The sequence below is a fragment of the Pongo abelii genome, chromosome 1, assembly GCF_028885655.2.
Source record: "Pongo abelii isolate AG06213 chromosome 1, NHGRI_mPonAbe1-v2.0_pri, whole genome shotgun sequence".
Taxonomy (NCBI): domain Eukaryota; kingdom Metazoa; phylum Chordata; class Mammalia; order Primates; family Hominidae; genus Pongo; species Pongo abelii.
This window is the reverse complement of record NC_071985.2, coordinates 210544158-210566296: the sequence shown is the minus strand read 5'-3', so window position 1 is coordinate 210566296 and position 22139 is coordinate 210544158. Positions and strand designations below refer to the sequence as shown.

The 22139-nt window shown below is 42.4% G+C and overlaps 2 protein-coding genes across 6 annotated transcripts in view; one reads left to right on the top strand and one right to left on the bottom strand.

The window, feature by feature from the left end:
* Positions 1-311: 311 nt before the first annotated feature.
* TEX46 (testis expressed 46) lies at positions 312-3695 on the bottom strand. Of its 2 annotated transcripts, none has more exons than XM_054555922.1 (2): positions 3363-3695; positions 312-678 (listed from the first exon to the last, which is right to left on the bottom strand). In XM_054555922.1, the coding sequence occupies exons 1-2, from the start codon at positions 3552-3554 to the stop codon at positions 379-381; spliced, it is 492 nt and encodes a 163-aa protein (XP_054411897.1). In that variant the 5' UTR covers positions 3555-3695; the 3' UTR covers positions 312-378. The 2 variants fall into 2 exon arrangements, with proteins under 2 accessions (XP_054411897.1, XP_054411901.1); XM_054555926.2 differs by having other exon boundaries at positions 312-675; positions 3363-3664.
* Positions 3696-8803: 5108 nt separating this feature from the next.
* KDM1A (lysine demethylase 1A) overlaps positions 8804-22139 on the top strand; it is a 63996-nt gene continuing 50660 nt past the window's right edge. For 2 of the 4 annotated variants that reach the window (XM_024250486.2, XM_024250485.2), the window contains exons 1-2: positions 8836-9321; positions 19861-20026. In XM_024250486.2, the coding sequence (XP_024106254.1) occupies positions 8971-9321; positions 19861-20026 (517 nt within the window). In that variant the 5' untranslated portion in view covers positions 8836-8970. Of the gene's footprint in view, positions 9322-19860; positions 20027-22139 lie in introns of all 4 variants that reach the window. The other 2 variants (XM_024250483.3, XM_024250484.3) reach the window with 2 other exon arrangements.

The window sequence follows — 22139 nt, the reverse complement described above, 5'->3', positions numbered from 1 at the left end:
TAGTCAGAGCCAGGCTTGGCAGGGCTGGCTTCGGCCTCTGGGTACAGGATGAGAGGGGAGACTAGGGGCTAGGGCAGGAGTGGGGAGACTCAGAGTGAATAGCACAGGGCCAGGGAGGAACCAGGGTAGAACCAACTGAAATAGAAGACTCTAGAAAGGGATGGTTCTAGAGCCCCATCAGGCCGTGTCACTACGTGCTACCTGGTGGACCTGGTGTGTACAGATTTCTTTTCCAGAGGCAATCTTTCAGCCTCTGATCCTCTTCCTGGCTCCTAGGCACCTTTCTGTTATGATTTACTATGAACATTCAATAGGCTGTGACTGGGTTTTACTGAGGTAAAAGGTAACATCGGCAGAGGCCAGCCCGCCTCGGCCTCATTAGCTGGGGGAACTCGAAGTACAGTCAGACAGGGTGGGGCAAATTGACTCATGCCTCCTCATTCTGTGTTTCCTCATGGGAAAATTCCGATGTCTGCTTGACCGCCCGTGGTGATTCATTTTATTCCATATGATGAACATCTGATTTTCTAGGACCTTCATCTTCATTTCACTGAACAATAGCCGTTGGAGGATCTCGTCCTGGAGGGCAAAGCAGGCATGCGTTCTATTGACTTCTTCTGTGTTCACGGCCTTGTTGTTCTTGGAGTTGTTTTCGGAAGTCTTTGGTTTCTCTTCCTCCTTTTAAGCTCCCCAACACCAGGAAAAGGGGAAAGTTGGTTAATAATGATAATCCCTTCCTTGCTTGAACACCTGCTCTGTACCAGGTGGTTTACAAACATTATCTTAATAGATTCTCACAACTGCCTGCAAGGGGAGCATCATTGCCTCATTTTGTGGAGACTTGAGACCCAGTAACGGGAAGTCATTTTCTTTTTTTTTTTTTCTGAGACGGAGTTTCACTCTTGTTGCCCAGGCTGGAGTGCAATGGTGTGATCTCGGCTCACTGCAACCTCCACCTCCCGGGTTCAAACGATTCTCCTGCCTCAGCCTCCAGAGTAGCTGGGATTACAGGCACGTGCCACCACACCCAGCTAACTTTTTGTATTAGTAGAAATTTTTTTGTATTTGTATTTGTAATTATTAGTAGAGACGGGGTTTCGCCATGTTGACCAGGCTGGTTTCAAACTCCCGACCTCAGGTGATCTGCCCGCCTCGGCCTCCCAAGGTGCTGGGATTACAGGCATGAGCCACCAGGCCCAGCCGGGAGGTCACTTTCTCAGCATCATACAGCCTCAAATTCCCGAGTCCTCCACTTGCCTTTGGTTCATAGGAATGCATGAGATGGCCCGCTAATCTGCCAGTCGCAGTGGACATAAAGCCCTTAGCCTAAATATATCTATCTCCAGAACCCGTTTTTCCAACATGCCTCTCTGAGCATTTTGTCAGGCTCAGTACAATCTCAAACTGCGAAGTCTCAGTGGTCTCATGACATGCTTTTATCTCTATGATCCTCATCTCTCCCTCCCCTGGTTAATAACACTTTTTTTTTCTTTTTGGATTCAGCTACAAACTAATGGTCTTTAAAAATATTTAAAAATTAAGTCAGGTGTGGTGGCTCATGGCTGTAATCCCAGCACCTTCGAAGGCTGAGGCAGGAAGATCGCTTGAGCCCAGGAGTTTGAAACCAGCCTGGGAAACATGGTAAAATCCCATCTCTACAAAAACTAGAAAAAATTAGCCCTGTGCACACCTGTAGTCCCAGCTACTTGGGAGGCTGAGGTGGAAGGATCACCTGAGCCCAGGGAGGTCGAGGCTGCAGTGAGCCATGGTTGTGCCACTGCATCCAGCTTGGGCCACAGAGACCCTGTCTCAAAAAACTAAATAAATAAATAAAATAAAATGGTTAGCTGAAAAAATTAAACAGATCAGACATGCAAAAAAGGTAAATAATACAACAAATACTCATATTCCTATATCAACTTAAGAAATAAAATATCATAAATATAACTAAAGTTCCCTGTGGACTCTCCCACCCACAGCATCCTCCTCCCTCCCTGAATATCATCACCTTAACTGTAATCCTGCATTTAAAATGTATTCTTCCGTGCATTTCTTTATAAAGTAGTTCTCAATGGGAGGCATTCTGCCCTCCCCAAGGGACATCTGGCAATATCTGGAAATACTTTGGATTGTCATGAAGTGGCAGGTGTGCTACTTGGCATCTCACGGGTAGCGGCCGGGGTTGCCGCTAACAATGCACAGGTAACAGGTGAGCCTCCCACAGTGGAGAATTATCTGGCCCAAAATGTCAATAGCGCCAAGGTTGAGGCATCCTGCCTTACAATACTTTCACTGCACATACACATCCATAAATAAGATAGGCTATTGTTTTGCTTTTTTTTTTTTTTTTTTGAGACAGAGTCTCACTCTGTCACCCAGGCTGTAGTACAGTGGCATGCTTACTGCAGCCTCAACTTCTCAGGCTCAGGTGATTCTCCCACCTCAGTCTCCTGAGTAGCTGAGACTACAGGCATGCACCACCACGCCTGGCTCATTTTTGTATTTTTTGTAGAGATGGGGTTTCGTCATGTTGCCCGGGCTGTTCTCAAACTCCTGGCCTCAAGTGGTTGTCAACCTGCCTCGGCATCCTAAAGTGCAGGGATTATAGGTGTGAGTCACTGCACCAGGCTGTTTTGCATGGTTTTTTGCTTTTGTTTTTATTTTTGTTTTTAGATGGAATCTTGCTCTGTTGCCCAGGCTGGAGTGCAGTGGCATGATCTCAGCTCACTGCAACCTCAGTCCCCTGGGTTCAAGTGATTCTCCTGCCTCAGCCTCCTGAGTAGCTTGTATTACAGGTGTGTGTCACCACACCCAGCTAATTTTTGTATTTTTAGTAGAGACGGGGTTTTACCATGTTGGCCAGGCTGATCTTGAACTCCTGACTTCAAGTGATCCACCTGCCTCGGCCTCCCAAAGTGCTGGGATTACAGGTGTGGGCCACTGCGCCCAGCCTAGCATGTTTTTTAACATTAAATGAAAGACGTCATAATCTATGTACATTTCTGCTGTCTTCATTATTCTATTTTAGATATGTATCTATGTTCATCCATGTTAATTTTTTTGATTTTTTTCACATTAAAGTAGTTGTTACTCTTGCCAAAGCATGTTGACATCAAATATGAAATAGGAGAGTTTGGGGTGGTCCTGATTTAACAGCTGAGGTGAGGCAACTGAGGCCTCGTGGAGGGAAGTGATTTACCCAGCACCACCTAAGAGGAAGCTGTAGAGTGGTGATTTAGAGCAGAGTCTTGGATTCCCCAGTCTTGCCCCATTATTTCGACACCTACCCTGTTGCCCACCCACCTAATCTAGCTGCAAATATCCCCTATCCCTGAGCTGAAGCCAAGCCCCCTCTTGCTCACCTGCTGGGGCTCTGGGACGGTAAACTTGTGTTCATATTTGACCAGCCAGTTGCTAAGCAACAGCAGAAGGAATAGGAACCCAAACAAGGCTGGCTTATAGCTCATCAGCCAAGCTGCCACTGCTCCTATGGTGCCTGCAGAGGCAAGTATCCCATGGAGACTCCTAAAGAGAAATATCAGTTCTGCCAGCATTATGGTGTGGAGGCACACAGGCCCCAGGACCCTGTCTCAGGCCCCTCCATGACAAGAGTCACAGTCACCCACTCCTCTGAGTCATAGCCAGCTCCCTCCCCCCACCCAGCTGCCGCATAACAATAATGATAACTCCTCCTTTGTTTGAAGCACCCACTATGTGCCAGACTCTTTGACAGGCAGTTTGAAAGCATTATCTCATGATGTCCTCACAATAGCCAGGTGATGTAGGCCTCCTCATTCATTCACCAGTACTTCTGGGCCTCGCTACTAGCAAAAAAAAATGGCCAATACAGAGCCCCTACCATCATAGGGGCAAAGAAAAGCTATCCAAACTTAGACATAACTGCTTTCACAGTTATACTAGCCCATCTATTGGTCACCTGATACTTTAGGGGAAGGTAACTTTGTTTAATATAATATGTAATATTGATTAGGTTTTGGACTCTGTACAGTTAGACATTAACTTTTTATTTATTATTATTTTATTTTGAGACAAGGTCTCACTGTGTTGCCCAGGTTGGAGGGCAGTGGTGTGATTGTGGCTCACTGAAGCCTCCAACTCCTGGGCTCAAGTGATCCTCCTGCCTCAGCTTCCCGAGTAGCTAAGACTACAGGCATGTGCCACTACGCCCAGCTAATTAAAAAAAAATTTTTTTTTTTTTTAGAGACAAGGTCTTGCTATATTGCCCAGGCTGGTCTCAAACTCCTAGCCTCAAGCAATTCTCCCACCTGGAGACATTAACTTTTATTATTTTATTTTATTTATTTATTTTCTTTTTTGAGACAGACTCTCACTCTGTTGCCCAGGCTGGAGTGCAGTGGCACCATCTTGGCTCCCTGCAACCTCTGCCTCCCAGGTTCAAGCGATTTTCCTGCCTCAGCCTCCCAAGTAGTTGGGATTACAGGCACGCACCACCACACCCACCTAATTTTTGTATTTTTAGTAGAGACAGGGTTTCACCATGTTGGTCAGGCTGGTCTCAAACTCCTGACCTCAAATGATCTGCCCACCTCGGCCTCCCAAAGTGCTGTGATTACAGGTGTGAGTCCCCGTGCCTGGTGGAGACATCAGCTTTTAAAAAATGCTAGCCGGGCGTGGTGGCTCATGCCTGTAATCCCAGCACTTTGGGAGGCTGAGGCGGGTGGACCACTGAGACCAGCCTGGCCAACATGGCGAAACCCCGTCTCTACCAAAAATACAAAAATTAGCCAGGCGTGGTTGCGGGTGCCTGTCATCTCAGCTACTTGGGAGGCTGAGGCAGGAGGATTGCTGGTACCCAGGAGGCAGAGGTTGCAGTGAGCTGAGATCGCGCCACTGCACTCCAGCCTGGGCGACAACAATAAGACTCCTTCTCAAAAAAAAAAAAAGGCATACATTGCTATAGTAATTCCACTTTTGGATATTCCCAAAGAATTGAAAGCAGAGTCTTGAAGAGATATTTGTAGACCAATGTTCACAGCAGCATTATTCACAATAGCCAAAATGTGGAAGCAACTCAAGTGTCCATCCACAGATGAATGGATAATAAAATGTTATATACACGCAATATTACCAGCCTTAAAAAGGAAGGAAATTCTAACATGTTACAACATAGATGAACCTTGAGGACATTAAGCTAAGTGAAATAAGTCAGTCACAAAAAAAACAAATACCATATGATTCCATTTACATGAGCTATCTACAATAGTCAAATTCATACAGGCAGAGTAGAATGGTGGCTGCCAGGGTCTGGAAGGAGGGGCAAATGTAGTCATTGTTTAATGTGTACAGAATTTTGCAAGACGAAAAGAATTCTGGAGATTGTTTATGCAACAATGTGAATGCATCTAACACTACTAAACAGTATACTCAAAATGGTTAGGATCGTAAATTTTGTTATGTGTATTTTATCACAATAAAAACATCTGATATGAATTAGTTATTTCTGGGGAAAAAACGGGTAAGTGCCACCACACCCGGCTAATTTTTGTGTTTTTAGTAGAGATGGGGTTTCACCATTGTTGGCCAGGCTGGTCTCGTATTCCTGAACTCAGGTGATCCACCCGCCTCGGCCTCCCAAAGTGTTGGGATTACAGGCGTGAGCCACCACACCTGGCCAGGAATTCTTTATGTAAAAATATCAGTTTTAGTGGCTGTGATATTCCAATATAGAATCATGCCTTGCTAGAACCATGCCTCGCTGAACGATGGGATACATTCTGAGAAAAGCGCCATTAGGCAATTTCATTGTTGTGTGAACATCATAGAGCATACTTAACACAAACCTAAATGGTATAGCCTACTACACACCTAGGCTATATGGTATAGTCTATTGGTAATAGGCTACAAACCTGTATGGCATATTACTGTACTGAATACTGTAGCAATTCTGTCTAAACATAGAAAAGGTAGAAAAGGTATGGTAAAAATGTGTTATATAATTTTATGGGACCACTATCGTATATGCAGTCTGTTGTTAATGGAAATATTGTTATGCAGTGTATGATTGTATTAAATTGGTTATCACTTGTTGGGGCTTTTTAAAATTTTTATTGTTTTAGAGACAGGGTCTTGCTCTGTTGCCCAGGCTGGAGTGCAGTGGCGTGACCATAGCTCACTGTAGCCTTAAACTCCTGGGCTTAAGCAATCCTTCCACCTCGGCTTCCCAAAGTGCTGGGATTACAGATGCAAGCCACTGTGCCTGGCCTTTGTCAGGTTTTTAGGTTAGTTCTCCTTTATCGTTATTACGTATAACCTGAGATATACCGTGTTGAAGTTAAATCTGTACACATACTGAATCTTTCCCTAGAATGCTTTCCTGAAAGTAGAATTACTTGGTCAAAGGGTATGTATGTTTTTAAAATCTAATTTCAAGTTTTATCAAACTATTAAATGTGCAAACAAGTCAGATAGAACTACAGGATTTAAAACAAGCTCCAACCCACTGCCTCACCCCTTTCCACCGTCAAGTTCCTAGCCTTAGAGACAACCAATTCCAACTTTTTTAGCTGTTTCTTCTGTATTTACCTTGATATTTCTAAATAGTATGCTTATATTATTTTTTGATTTCTTAATTTTGACATTATGTATTTTTTATATATATACTTTTTTTGAGACAGAGTCTCGCTCTGTTGCCCAGGCTGGAGTGCAGTGGCGCCATCTTGGCTCACTGCTACCTCCGCCTCCTGGGTTCACGCCATTCTCCTGCCTCGGCCTCCGAGTAGCTGGGACTACAGGCGCCCGCCACCCCGCCCGGCTAATTTTTTTGTATTTTTAGTAGAGACGGGGTTTCACCGTGTTAGCCAGGATGGTCTTGATCTCCTGACCTCGTGATCTGCCCACCTCGGCCTCCCAAAGTGCTGGGATTACAGGCGTGAGCCACCGCGCCTGGCCAACATTATGTATTATATTTTTATGGTGAAAGATAATTTAGCTCCCAAGCAGCACCTCCCCCAACAACCTCCCTACTTCCCTAAATCCTTAAAACTTTCTCATCTTTCTTCCCACAAATTTTCTTTTTTCTCCATTCTCTTAATGTAATTCTATCACTTTGGTTAAAACAATATTCACTGCTCGGCCGGGCGCAGTGGCTCACACCTGTAATCCCTGCACTTTGGGAGGCCGAGGTGGGAGGATCACTTGAGGTCAGGAGTTGGAGACAAGCCTAGCCAACATGGCGAAACCCTGTTTCTACTAAAAATACAAAAATTAGCCAGGCATGTTGGCACGCGCCTGTAATCCCAGCTGCTGGGGAGGCTGAGGCAGGAGAATCGCTTGAACTTGGGAGGCAGAGGTTGCATTGAGCCAAGATTGCACCCCTGCACTCCAGCCTGGGCAACGGAGCAAGACTCTGTCTCAAAAAAAAAAAAAAAAAAGAAACAAAAGAAAAGAAAAAATAAATAAAACAATATTCACTGCTTATGTTTTTATGGTCATGTTAATACAGTTCACAGCTGAGCCGTATGTTGTACTATGATTATATTTTCTTTCTCTTTTCTCTTTTTTTTTTAGAAACGCAGTTTCACTATGTTGCTCAGGCTGGACTTGAACTCCTAGGCTCAAGTGATTCTCCCACCTCAGTCTCCCCAGCAGCTGGTACTACAAGTGCATGCCACCCCACTCGGATACATTTTCTTTCTTGCATAGCTTTTACTTTTTTTCCTTTCTACATTTGATTGCCTTTTTGTCTGTTTGCTTAGTTTTTTACAAAAAACAACTTTACTGAAGTACTACAGTTACATAAAATATACCTATTTTGCATGGATAGTTCATAGAGTTTTGACAAATATATACACCTCTGTAACCATCACCCCAATCAAGATATAAAACATTTCCATCACCCCCAGCAAGTTCTTTCTTGTTCTTTTGCAGTCAACCCCTGACCCCCATCTCAGGCAAGGGCTGATTGGAGTCTATTACTAAAGATTAGTTTTACCAGTTCTTGAACGTCATGTAAATGGAATAATTTTTTGACAATTTCACTTTGAAGAGACAGACTATTAAAAAGACAATGGTTTGTGTAATAAGTACACACATGCTAAAAGTACACGACCTGTTCCAGTTTTGGGTCAGCGAGGGATTCCTCGAAAAATTAAAAGAATAAACCACTACTATCATTATTAGAAAGAATTAACCTGGAGTAGAAAGAGGTGTTATGTGGATAGGGATGGGGGACATGGGGGATGGGTGACATGGGGGATGGGAGAAGCGCAAGACATGGGGTGCGAATGGGGTTGGGGTCCAGCCAGAAGGAAAAGCATGAACAAAGGCTTGGAGACAACAGCAATTCCGTCTGGACTCAAACCTGGATTTCCTAACTTGTCTCCGTTTTACTACCATCGAAACTGCTGTGCTCTCCAAGTTTTTTGCCCAGTCGAAGCAGGGCAATTATGAATAAGTAAGACGCTCTACCAACATATTTCAGTGTTTTCCCCCATTAGACTGTAAGTTCTTTGAAAGCTAGAACTTCATAATGTAACCCTTGTTACGTAGTAGGCAAACATTAATAAATACTGGTTGAATTAACGAATAATTGGGTGAGTGAATGAACGAACGCACGCATGCAAACCCGCAAGTCCCTGTAGGAAATGGTCACCTTCGGAGGTTTAGTCTGGCCCGGAAGCCCTAAGACCACTGACTGTGCCAGGTCCCACTCCAAACGCCGGGGAGACGCTCTAGGCAAGCTACACGTTCTTTGCTGCGGTGCCGCTCTAGCCGCGAGAACGCCGCTCTATGGCTGCGGGTGAGGGGCGGGGTTCGTGGGCGTCTCCGACCCTTTTTGTCCCGGCGCGGCGGGAGCGCGCTTAGCGCGTGCGTACGCGACGGCGGTTGGCGGCGGGCGGCATCGTGAAGCGAGGCGAGGCAAGGCTTTTCGGACCCACGGAGCGACAGACCGAGCGGCCCCTACGGCCGTCGGCGACCCGGCGGCCCGAGATGTTGTCTGGGAAGAAGGCGGCAGCCGCGGCGGCGGCGGCTGCAGCGGCAGCAGCCGGGACGGAGGCTGGCCCCGGGACAGCAGGCGGCTCCGAGAACGGGTCTGAGGTGGCCGCGCAGCCCGCGGGCCTGTCGGGCCCAGCCGAGGTCGGGCCGGGGGCGGTGGGGGAGCGCACACCCCGCAAGAAAGAGCCTCCACGGGCCTCGCCACCCGGGGGCCTGGCGGAACCGCCGGGGTCCGCAGGGCCTCAGGCCGGGCCTACTGTCGTGCCTGGGTCTGCGACCCCCATGGAAACTGGAATAGCAGAGACTCCGGAGGGGCGTCGGACCAGCCGGCGCAAGCGGGCGAAGGTAAGGCTCGACCCTTCCCTCAAAGGACACCGCCCGGTGCCGAGCTTCCCTGAGGCTGCTCCGCCCTCCCCCGCCGCCGCCCGGTCTTGGGCCGTGCGACCACTCAGACCTCCCCTTGTATCGCTGCCCACGCCACGTCCCCTCTAGCTGGACGGGTGGGGTGAGAAAGGAAAAGTCTTTGCCGATGTTGACTGCGGTCTTTGTGCTGGGTCCCGAGCGATGTGGGAAGGGGCATCGATGATTGCTGGGAGGGGTATTTTATTCCTTAGGTCTTTCTTGCACACCTTTTCATTTTCTTGACTGGAAAATGGCTCCCTGACGTGGGGTTACGGTTGGCATTCTTGGAGACCTCACTTGTTTGTTCACAAATAGGTCTGGAAGCTGTTCGGCGATATTGATGGCGTTTCAGCTGGGTGCACGAGGGGGCTGTAGGTTGATGCTAAAGAAATCGCCTTAGCCGGGGAGATGGAAAAGAAAGGGTCGTTTTTGCTTTTGTTTTTGTTTGAGCAAAACCCTGCTGTGTGGTAGGAGTTCTAGTCTTTTTTTTTTCTTTTTTAAAATCCTCTCAGCGATCTTTTGGCGTAGAATTTTGCAGATGAGGAAGCTGCTGATTGAGAGAGCAAATAATAGTCAAAATGCAAATATATGGGAAGGAAAAGATTTGACTCCAAACAGTATATACAGACAGTGACTGCCTCAAATGTCTGTGTCCTAGATGCTATATTCAGCGTGTCACCAACATTACTTTTTTTTTTTTTTTTTTTTTGCTAAATACCAACAGGCAGGTATTGCTAGCCCTGTTTTAGGAATGAGTAAACTGAGGCACACAATTTAAGCAACTTGCCTAAAGTCACAAAGCTAAATAAGTGATGGCAGTGGAATGTAATTCCCACATTCATGTTGTTACAGGGTATCATCAGCCCTTGAAACAAAGGACCACATGGGACACTGTGTGCAGGGCACTGGGGCAGTATTAGGGCACAGACTTTTTAGACTTGGGCCTTTTCTGGAGATTTAATGGTCTGGTTGGAAAAAACAACCTGGATATATATGTGCGTATAGTCAACATTTAAATAAAAATTTGCAGATTATATAATTTATGCTTGAAAAAATTGTCTACATAATTTTTAAGTGTGAATACCAAGTCAGTGTGTATGGGGAGCTTCTTGAGATGAGTATTACCCAGTCTGAGAGCCCTCATATTTATCTGCCTACTTGAGCCAACTTTCTAAAGTATAACCAGTGCTGGATAAAAGACCGTTTTGGAGGCAAGACTTTCTGGAGCTTTTACCAAAGCATGGGTTAGAAAAGCACAGAGGTTGGTGACACCAGCCCTCAGAAATGAAATAAAGGGTGGAAGTCAGAGTGTTATTTTACGATTTCAATAGACAGGTGGCCAGAAGCCATGTATAAGATGTTTTTAAAAACAGATTTATTGGCTGGGCACAGTGGCTCACTCCTGTAATCCCTGCACTTTGGGAGGCCAAGGCTGGTGGATCGCCTGAGGTCAGGAGTTCGAGACCAGCCTGGCCAACATGATGAAATCCCCGTCTCTACTAAAAATACAAAAAATTAGCCGGGCGTGGTGGCGGGCGCCTGTAATCCCAGCTACTCAGGAGGCTGAGTTAGGGAGAATTGCTTGAACCCGGGAGGCAGAGGTTGCAGTGAGCCGAGATCATGCCATTGCACTTCAGCCTGGGCAACAAGAGTGAAACTGTCTAAAAGCAAACAAAAAAACAGGCTTATTGGGATAATGCATGTATAATAATATTCATCATTTTAAAATGTATGATTCAGTGGTTTTTAGCATATTTACAAGATTGTACAGCGAACACCACAATTGATTTTAGAACCTTTTCGTCATCCCCAAAGACATCTGTATCATTAGCAGTCACTCCCCAGTCCTCCGTACCCCCAGTCCCTGGCAACCACTAATCTACTCGTTGTCTGTGGATTTGTCTATTCTGAACATTCTATATAAAATCTTATGTAGCCTTTTGTATTTGGCTTTAGCATGTTTTCAGGGTTCATTCACGTTGTAGTGCTTCCATTCAGTATGTAGTGCATTCATTCCAATGGAATTCAATAATATTCCATTGTATGGATATACCAAATTTGGTTTATCCATTCATCATTTGATGGAAATTTGGGTTTGTTTCCAAGTCTTGGCTATTTTACATAATGCTGCTGTGAACATTAATGTACAGTTTATTTTGTGAATATGTTTTCAGTTCTCTTGGGTGTGGGCCTAGGAGTAGAATTCCTGGGTTTTATGTTAATTCTAGGTTTTACTTTTGAGGTATAGCCAAACAGTTTCCCATAGCAGCTGCACCATTTTACATTCCCATTAGTAAATATATGAGGGTTCCAGTTTCTCCAATGTTCTTCTTCCCTTTTTTTTTTGAGATGGGGTTTTGCTCTTGTTGCCCAGGCTGGAGTGCAATGGCGTGACCTCGGCTCACTGCAACATCCGCCTCCGAGGTTCAAGTGATTCTCCTGCCTCAGCCTCCCGAGTAGCTGGGATTATAGGCATGCACCACCATGCCCGGCTAACTTTGTGTTGTATTTTTAGTAGAGACGGGGTTTCTCCACGTTGGTCAGGCTGTTTCAAACTCCTGACCTCAGGTGATCTGCCCACCTCAGCCTCTCAAAGTGCTGAGATTACAGGCGTGAGCCACTGCGCCCGGCCTTCTTTTTTTTTTTTTTTTTTTTTTTTTTTTTGCTGAGACAGTCTCTCTCTGTCACCACCCAGGCTGGAGTGCAGTGTTGTGATCTTGGCTTACTGCAGCCTCCTCCTCCTGGGTTCAAGCGATTCTCCTGCCTTAGCCAGCCAAATAGCTGGGATTACAGGTGCCTGCCACCACCTCTGACCAATTTTTGTATTTTAGAGACAGGGTTTCACCATGTTGGCCAGGATGGTCTTAAACTCCTGGCCTCAAGCCATCCACCCACATCGGCCTCCCAAAGTGCTGGGATTACAGGTGGAGCCACCTCGTCGAGCCTCCATATCCTTCTTGACATTTAATATTGTTTGTCTTTTACTATAGCCATCCTACTGGGGGTGAAGTGGTATCTCATTGTGGTTTTGATATGCATTTCCCTAATGACTAATGATGTTAGACATCTTTTCATGTGTTTATTGGCCATTTTTATATTTTTGTTGAAATGACTATTCAAATCCTTGGCTCATTTTTAAAAATTGAGTTGTCTTCATCATTTTTTACTAAGAGTTCTTTACATATTGTGGTTATGGAAATTTGTGATTTCGATGAGACCCAATTTATTCTTTTGTTCCCTTTTTCTTCTGGTGTTATATCTAATAAACCATTGCCTTATCCAATGTCACAAGGATTTACTCCTATGCTTTCTTCTAAGAGTTTTTTAGTTTTAGCTCTTGGATTTATGTCGATGATCTTTTCTCAGTTAATTTTTGTATATGGTGTGAGGTAGAGGTTCAGTTTCATTATTTTGCATGTTGTCCCAGCACAGTTTATTGAAGACTATTCTTTCTCTCAGCGAATAGTTGGCACCCTCGTTGATTGACTATAAATGTAAGAGTTTATTTCTGGACTCTCAACTCTATTCCATTGATCTATTATGTATTTCCGTCCATTCCAGTACCACACTATCCTGATTACTTTAGTTTCGTGGTAAATTTTGAAATTAGGAAGTGTTCCTCAACTTTGTTCTTCTTTTGCAAGATTATTTTGGCTGTTCTGAATGCTTTGCATTTCCATATGAATTTTAGGACCAGCTTGTCAGTTTCTGCAAAAAGGGCTGCTGGGATTCTGGTTGTGATTGTGTTGAATCTGCAGATTGTAAGTTTGGGGCACACTATTAGATTTTACTGTTATTTTTTAAGCTATCTCCTACAAGAAAGATTTCTTTTTTTAGCTAACTGATTAATTTTTTGGAGGCAGGGTCTCACTCTGTCACCCTTGCTGGAGTGCAGTGGCTCAATCATAGCTCACTGCGGCCTCAACCTCCCAGGCTCAAGTGATCCTCTTATCTCAGCCTCCTGAGTAGCTGGGACTACAGCTGTACACAACCACGCCTGGCTAATTTTTTATTTTTTGTAGAAATGGCTTCTCCCTGTGTTGCCCCAGCTGGCCTCGAACTTCTGGGCTCAATCATTCCTCCTGCCTCAGCCTCCCAAAGGGCTGAGATTACAGACATGAGCCACCTCACCCAACCAAGATTTTTTTCTTTGTAATTCTCCTGTGTTTATTTTAACTCATCTTACTTATCCTGTTTTTTAAACCCCCATTGTAATTAGCTCTTAAACTTTCAGAAAAAAAATTAGTTATGTGTTTGTTTGGAGCAGCAACTAGGAAGCTAGCAACTAGCCAGTCTTGGGATCCAGAGGAAACAGACTTTAGAGGATAGAGTATCCATTTAAGGAATAAAAAGCAAGCTGAGGCCAGTATAGACAGGCCGTGCTTCAGTGTATGCAAGGAAAAAAGTGCATATATTTTATGACTTGGAAGCTTATCCAGTTTTGGGGACTGTACTTTAACAAAATTATATCATTACATAATTAAAGTTATGTTTAGGGTATTGGAAGAAGTTCATGTAATTGAGTGTCCCTGAAGCTTCAGTTTCATTAGTTTCAGAATAAATTCACTTTTGGGCATGTGTATGCTAAAATTATGGCAAAATATTTAAGGTTTTAAATTGGTAAATTGGGTTGGAACTTCAGGAACACTATACTCCTTTAGGAATGGTGGCCTTGAGCTAGGCCATGAAATGGCAGAATTTAGAAAAGTGTTCTGGAAAAGGGTGGACTTTTTGGAGTTTAAGTATTTCATCTTCCTCTGATTCGTTTTCCTCAGGTAAATAAGCCCTACCTTGTAAAGTTTAGATATAATATAAACAAAATGCTTATTGCAGTGTTTGGCATATAATTAGTAGGTGACCAGTAATTAAGGTACTACCAGTGGAGAAAAGGAAGTGGTTGGAGAAGCATCAGGGAATCCAGACTGGACAACTGAATGTTGAGAACAGTGGACAAATGAATTTAATTAGAAACAGGAATTGTCTAGGAACAAGATAGATTGAAGGGACCAGTAGTGTTGGGGTTGTAGAGTTGTGTCCAGGTTGTAGTGAGCATTAGATTCTTGCTGTCCAATATGGTAGCCTGTAGCCACATGTGGCTATTAAGTTTAAATTGAAATTAAAAACAGTTTCTTCAGTCACATTAGCTACATTATAAGTGCTCAGTGTAGCACATGTTGAAGCCACAGAATTGGAAGCACAGATAGAGAAGTTTTCCATTATGACAGAAAGTTCTATCAGACAGCCTTGAACTAGATTATGAAGTGCAGACCATAAGTGCTGTGAGACTTCAGAGAAGATGAAAGGGGTTTTTTTTGTTTTTTTTTTTTTGTTTTTTTTTTGAGATGAAGTCTCACTCTTTTCCCTCAGGCTGGAGTGCGATGGTGTGATCTCGGCTCATTGCAACCTCTGCCTCCCGGATTCAAGTGATTCTCCTGCCTCAGCCCTCAGAGTAGCTGGGATTACAGGCACCTGCCACCACGCCCGGCTAATTTTTTTATTTTCAGCAGTGACGGGGTTTTACCATGTTGGTAAGGCTAGTCTAGAACTCCTGACCTCAGGTGATCCACCCCCCTCGGCCTCCCAAAGTGCTGGTATTACAGGCATGAGCCACCGCGTCTGGCAGATATATTTTTTAAATTTAGAATAATTAAGAAATAATCTTCAGAGGAGGTGGACCTTGAATATATGGCATTGGATTAACAGAAAAAGATGGAAGTAGCTTTAGGGAGCTTAGAGGTTGGTTGAGCAGCATTGAGGACTTTTTTACTCGTGTGTTAGTGATTAGAATTAAGTTTGAATTCAGGCCAGGCATGGTGGTTCATGCCCGTAATCCCAGCACTTTGGGAGGCCAAGGTGGGCAGATCAGTTGAGCCCAGGAGTTTGATACCAGCCTTGGCAACATGGCAAAACCCTGTTTATACAAAATTATAAAAATTAGCCAGGTGTAGTGGCATGCGCCTGTAGTCCTAGCTCTCAGGAGGCTGAGGCAGGGGAATCACTTGAGCCTGAGAGGCAGAGGTTTGCAGTGAGCTGAGATCACGCCACTACTTTCCAGCCTTGGCGACAGTGAGACCTTGTCTTAAAAAATAAAAAATAAAAAAGGCAGTTTGAATAGTCAAGGTCAGAGAGTGTATATGCTGGTTTGAAAAATTTGACGTTCATATCTGTTAAGCTATTAGAAAATATCATATAATGGGAAAATTAATCTGGCAGCTTTGCCCTGGATAAAAGGGAGAAAGTTTTTTTTTTTAATTTTTATTTTTTGTGGTACATAGTAGGTATATATATTTATGGGGTACATGAGGTGTTATGATATAGGAATGCAATATGAAAGGAAAAAGTTTTGTTTTTTGTGTGTTTTTGTTTTGTTTTTTGTTTGTTTGTTTGTTTGTTTTGAGGCAGTGTCTCACTTTGTCACCCGGGCTGGAGTGCAATGGCCCGATCATGGCTCACTGCAGCCTTGACCTCCCTGGTTCAAGTGGTCCTCCTGCCTCAGCCTCCCCAAGTAGCTGGAACTACAGATGTGCACCACCACCCACAGCTAATTTTTGTAGAGATGGAGTCTCGCTATGTTGCCCAGGCTAGTCTCGAACTCCTTAGATCAAGTGATCTGCTCACCTTGACCTCCCAAAGTGCTAGGATTACAGGTGTGAGCCACCATGCCCTGCCCAAGAAAGATTTCTTTATAAAGACTGATGCTTTAAGGAGATTGAGGAGTGAACGAATCATTGTAATAAGGGTGGGGAGGAGAAGGAAGAGACTAAAGATTTAAATTTGAGAGTCATCATTGTGAAAGTAAGAATAATTACCCTGCTCACTCATAGTCTGCCTGTTGGGACATCTTTATGTCCTTGGTTGTAAGTAGTTGTAGAATCTCTGAAGTCTTTGGGGTTTTTACTTAGGGATGAGAGATTCCCAATCCTTTAGGTTCAAAGTACCCATTCCTTTTCTCAGGGGAATAGTTTTTATTAAAGTTTGTATGATTCTTTCAGATGGTTTTAAAACTTTATTAAATGGTCACTTCTTGGCTCTGGGCAATTTTAAAATTATCTAAAAAAAAACTTCATTAAATGAGGAAAGCCTTTTTTACAAAATAAAATTTTAAGCAAAAATCCCAAAATAAAACACACTGCTATTAAGTAGTATTAAGAAGTTAAAATTTATAACATTTATTTTAGTTGTCAGTCTATGAGAAAATGAGGTGAAGCCAAATTTGAGATTGGAAATTAAGCATGATAGTCTTGTTTTAGCCTTAGAATCCATTTTTTTCCCCCAGCGACTAGACCACCAGAGAAGAATCCAATTTTGTTTCTGTATTTTGCTTTGTTTATGAAGTATTGTAGCAGTCTGGTACTGATTTGACAAGTTGTGCAAAAGGTAGAAGGTTGGTTTTGTTTGCCTTTTTTTTTTTTTTTTTTGAGACAGGGTCTTGACTGTGTCATGCAGGCTGGAGTGCAGTGTTTAGATCACAGCTCACTGTAGCCTTGACCCCCCCTAGGTTCAAGTGATCCACCTCAGCCTCCTTAGTAGCTGGAACTGCAGGTGCACGCCACCACACCAGGCTAAGTTGTTTTATTTTTTTGTAAACACAGGGTTTCCCTGTGTTGTCTAGGCTGGTCTAGAAGTGGGCTCAAATGATCCTATACTTTCTTCCTTCCAAAGTACTGAGATTACAGGCTTGAGCCACTGCTCCCAGCATTTTTTTTTTTTTTTTTTTTTTTAGGCTTGCTTTGTCATCTCAGGATGCTCTCAGTTGAACAGAGATGGCAGAAGAAACTTCATTCTTAAGTCTACCCCAAATTGAGTTACCCAAGCAGCACAAGTTAATTGTGTTGGTGGTCTCTAAAGGATTAAGATTTGTTTTAACACATGAGTGTGTAATACATTTAAAAAATTAAAATTCTAAATCTTGAAGAATCCTAGGGTTCTGTGAAACAGTTTTGTTTTTAATAATACCATCAGATATTATTGCTTCTACCTGTAGCTATTTTTCTAATCTCTTTTGTTCCTAAAGACTAAGAACCCTTTCTAGACCAGCCTTTTCCAAGTGTATTCCTTGTTAATTATTTCTTTGTCAAGACATTGGATTAAACAATGTTGAAAAGATTGTTTTTGATGCAAAACTTAGCAGTACGTTTATTTTCTATTTTTTTGAGACAGGGTCTATCTCTGTCGCTCAGGCTGGAGCACAGTGGTGCGATCACAGATTGCACCCTTGGCCTCCTGGGCGTAAGTGGTCCTCCTGCCTTGGCATCTGCCTGCCTTGGCCTCCCAAAGTGCTGGGATTACAGGCATGAGCCATCACGCCCAGCCTTCTCAGTACCTTTAATGTGAATTATGACTCTCCTAGAGGGGGCCTGTAAAGATTGCAGTTTCCCAGACTTGATATTGGATCCTTTACTCCTTCAAAGGATATAGTATCCAATGGAGCATCCTTTGGGAAAAACTGAACTACAATAGAAAAGATTTTGTAATAGTCTTTGTTTTTGTCTCAAAATTTGCACATTGTCCAGTTCCATATTAGGTACTTAAGTCATTATTGAATGAGTAGGATTGATGGGCAGAGGATCAAAGGACTGAATCTTTGGGGAAGGGAAGAGTCAAGCACTATTGAGGGGTAAAAGGAGAAATAAAACTGCATACTATAAAAGTTTATGGTCTATTCTGACTTCTCTCCCCCTTTGAAACTTTTTTTTTCTCCTGGCTGCATTTTCGTCCATTGTCCTGAGACCTATTTCCACAGTTTATCTCAGTCAGTTAGGATAAAGTTTAGTATAATATCATCTACATTTCTGGAGTCTTATTGCAAAGAGCCTGTATGAGTTGGTCATCTGATCAGGATCATTTAATTGCAACTAGATTTTCAGCTTTTTAGGGGCAGGGACACAGTCATAATTGTTTTCTCCATTGTACCACATACTCAGTGTTCAGTATTTGAGTAGGTGAATACAATTATTCATATATTAAATAAGATTCTTAGAGCATGGGTCAGAACTAGTCAGTTCATTCTTCTTAATTTTTGTTTCCATTTTCTAACCCAGTCCCTGTTTTCAGTAAAACTCTTGTACTTCCAGCAACCAGTCCCCCACCCCCAAATCCTGTGGTCCTATCATTTTAAAAAAAAGAGCAAAAAGACAGTATAAAAACAGCTGGCCATCTAAAGCTATATCAAAGACATTTAGCAAGTTAAAATGTATTACATTCACTATAATCCACAGGACTATTCATCTTGGAAATGTAAAACATTAGATATTTGTGAAAACCGTGTTGTCTTTGCTTTTTTTCCACATCTAATAAATTATCTTTTCATGGAATTAATAATAATTAGAATCTTTTAATTGATTCCATAATAATTATCTAATTGATTCCATAATAATTAGCTGTAGTTTCTTTTATTAGGAAGTTACAATGATGATTTGAGAATGTTCCAATTTTGAAGACTCTCTGTAATACCATATTACACATTTTGGCTAACCAATCCATAATAATCTTCCGTGTCTTACACTCCTTTACCCTCAGTGGCACATTCACTAAGACTGCTTCCTCTTTTTGCTAATGACATACCTCCCTCTCCTTTATAGCCAGTGCGAATTAGTAATAAGACCTGTATCCTCCATTTCCACGTCACTTACTCCTTAATTTATTTTATTTTTATTTATTTATTTATTTTTTGAGACGGAGTCTCACTCTGTTGCCCAGGCTGCAGTGCAGTGGTGCGATCTTGGCTCACTGCAACCTCCGCCTCCCGGGTTCAAGCGATTCTCCTGTCTCAGCCTCCCAAGTAGCTGGGATTACAGGTGCCTGCCAACACACCCAGCTAATTTTTGTATTTTTAGTAGAGAAGGATTTTCACCATGTTGGCTAGGTTGGTCTTGAACTCCTGACCTTAGGTGATCCGCCTGCCTCAGCCCCACAAAGTGCTGGGATTATAGGCGTGAGTCACTGCACCTGGCCTCTCCTAGGTGAATTTTTTAAGCAAATGCACCTTGCATAGTTTCAGTTTGACTGTTGTTATTTTCCACTCCATGCCCTCCATTTGGTTTTTGGAATTCTTTTGCTATTTTCCCCTGGAGTAGTAGTTAGAAGCACAGACTTGGCTTTAGACAGACTTGGTATTCTAGTTAACTATATTTTTGTCTGAGGGTCATTTTAATCTTTTGTTGGAAATTCCGGTATGTGAGCATGATACACACAATTAAAAAGGTTTTTGAGAAGTTGTAGAGAGCCTTAGAGTCAATGATTTGAACGTCAGTGCTATGATGTAAAAGTTACAGATTAGTTTGAACCTGAACTGACATGAGATTGTTTCATGAGGGCTTTGTTGTTAATAACTACCTATTATGAGCTGCCTTGTTCCTTATTGTATGCTTACTTCCCTTAAAATGTGAAGTTAACAATTCACATTGTCTGATGGTTCCAAATAGAGTCCCTAATTTTAAATGTTCACTGCATTTAGCTTTCCCTGGTATGATCTCCATATAGGTAGAGTACAGAGAGATGGATGAAAGCTTGGCCAACCTCTCAGAAGATGAGTATTATTCAGAAGAAGAGAGAAATGCCAAAGCAGAGAAGGAAAAGAAGCTTCCCCCACCACCCCCTCAAGCCCCACCTGAGGAAGAAAATGAAAGTGAGCCTGAAGAACCATCGGGTGAGTTGTAGTATCCAACCACAGTTCTGTTTTATCTTAGAAATAAGAATGAATGGATTTATTTCCATTCTGCAGTATTATTTATGTCTTTATCTTTGGTTTATAATAAACTCTGATATTGAGGCTCCTGCCATGTGTGTCTTTGTGTGTGTGTATACATATACTTGTATATGTGTGTATGTATACACATAGATACATACATAGTGGTACTGATACTCTTTTTGTGTGTCTGTACATATACAGGAGGAAAGTAAAGCGTGGGAATGGAAGAACAGTGGCAATATAAGGTGGTTGGAAAGTAGGAGAAAATAAATGATTAGAGAAAACATACAGAAAGCCAAATCCAAAGCACCAGACCTCTCAGTGACAGCTCTGATTCAGAAATTGTTCTGGCTAAATGATGTGTTTACCACGTAGTTAGATACTTTCTGATAAAACTTTCATGGTGTGGATCGGTTTTGAGAAGTGCCTTTTCCTGGTGAACAAATGTAAAAATATATATAGGCCAGAGAATCTAGAAAGATTATGGGAGTCTATAGTTTTGGTTTCAGAGCTTCAAACAGCTTTAAAGAATTCTCACTAACATCCCCTCAATGCTGAGTACTAGCTTTCTGAGGATGGCTGGACCAATCAGGGATACATGCCTTTCTGTTTTGGAGAGACCAAGCAAAAGCAGTATTTTAATGAATTTTTGTATCTCGTGCCCTTAATGACATTTTATTTACTCTTTTTGACTTTGAATTTTTACTAAGTTCCTCTTCTTGAAATAATTTTTATATTTCGAATAGCTTCAGACCCACACACCTCTCTGGTTCTTTTAGTCCTGTACCTTTTAAAAACAAAATGGTGGTTTCAGACCCCATCTGCTATATCTTGCATGACTTTCATAGGTACCCAGATTAAGACATACTTCATTTGAGATGTTTTATCTTTTGTTTTAGCCTCTCTTTTTTAAGGGTTTTCTCCCCTGTGGTGTTATTGTGAATTACCAGAAGCAGTACTGATGCTTCACTTTAGGGCATTACCAGTCAAATGTTACTTAGGTTTGGAGCTTATCAAAGTCCGGCTAAAACTTAAAAATCAAATTTATAATTTATAGGATTGTAATAAAGTGTACTAAAGGAATACAGCTTGAGAACATTCAGAAAAAGATAGATTCTAGTTTCAGTTCATTCAAAAGTCAGGGGTTTTCTAAGAGTGGTTTTCCTAAAACTTTCTTAAAATGATTTCTTGGACAACTCCTTGTTTGAAGGTTTCTAGTTTCAGTAGTATATTACCTTTGGGGCTAATGTCCCCCGGGCAAATGTAGCTGCCTTTTTACTTTACACCTCTCGTTATTCATTTTTCTTCTTCCTCTTTCTAGTCTTATACATTTAGCTATCTTCTTTCTGTTTTACCTCCAACCTTTCCCTTCACCCTGTGCTCTTTTCTTCTGTGTTCTTTTTGGTTCTTACCTTTCTTCTACCTTTGCTGTAGACCTGCTAATGAGATACTTGGGGATAACCCTTTTAATGTCTGTGGTGGCTCAAGAGTGGGCTGACTTCTTAGTTCAAGGGCTCTAACTATTACGCATTGATGATCTGATAGCTCAGATGCTGCCTCACCTTCTTTGTGTGGTTGTGTCTCCAGTAAATAATTGATTTGCCGTAGGTTCCAAGTTGATAAACGTTTCTTTGAAAATTTTAAACCACGTGTTGGTGTTGCTGTTTGCTTTTTTCTGAAAGCTTTTTTTTTTTAAATTCATAAACGTCAGGTATTGTTCCCACAAAAAGTAAATGTTTTAGCAAAAGGATTTAGGATTTGGGAGCCGTCTTTATTGTGTTGTAGTTAATTATAATGCAGTGGTTTAGTTTAAGTTATCTTTGTTTTTGGGGGGAAGTGAAAATTTTAAGTTGAGGATATCTTCAATGCTTAGAAATGTGCTGAGAACAGCCAGAACGTACTAATATATTATTTGTGGTTACGAAAATAGTGATTCTTCCTTTAAAACAACTTAATGTTTTTTTGAAAATTTCTGGGGTGAATTAGGGATGTACTTTCCCTAGAAAAAAGTGTCAACTTACTAGCCTAAACTACTTATGTAGTTTAGCAATAGATTGGGCCCTGATGGTGA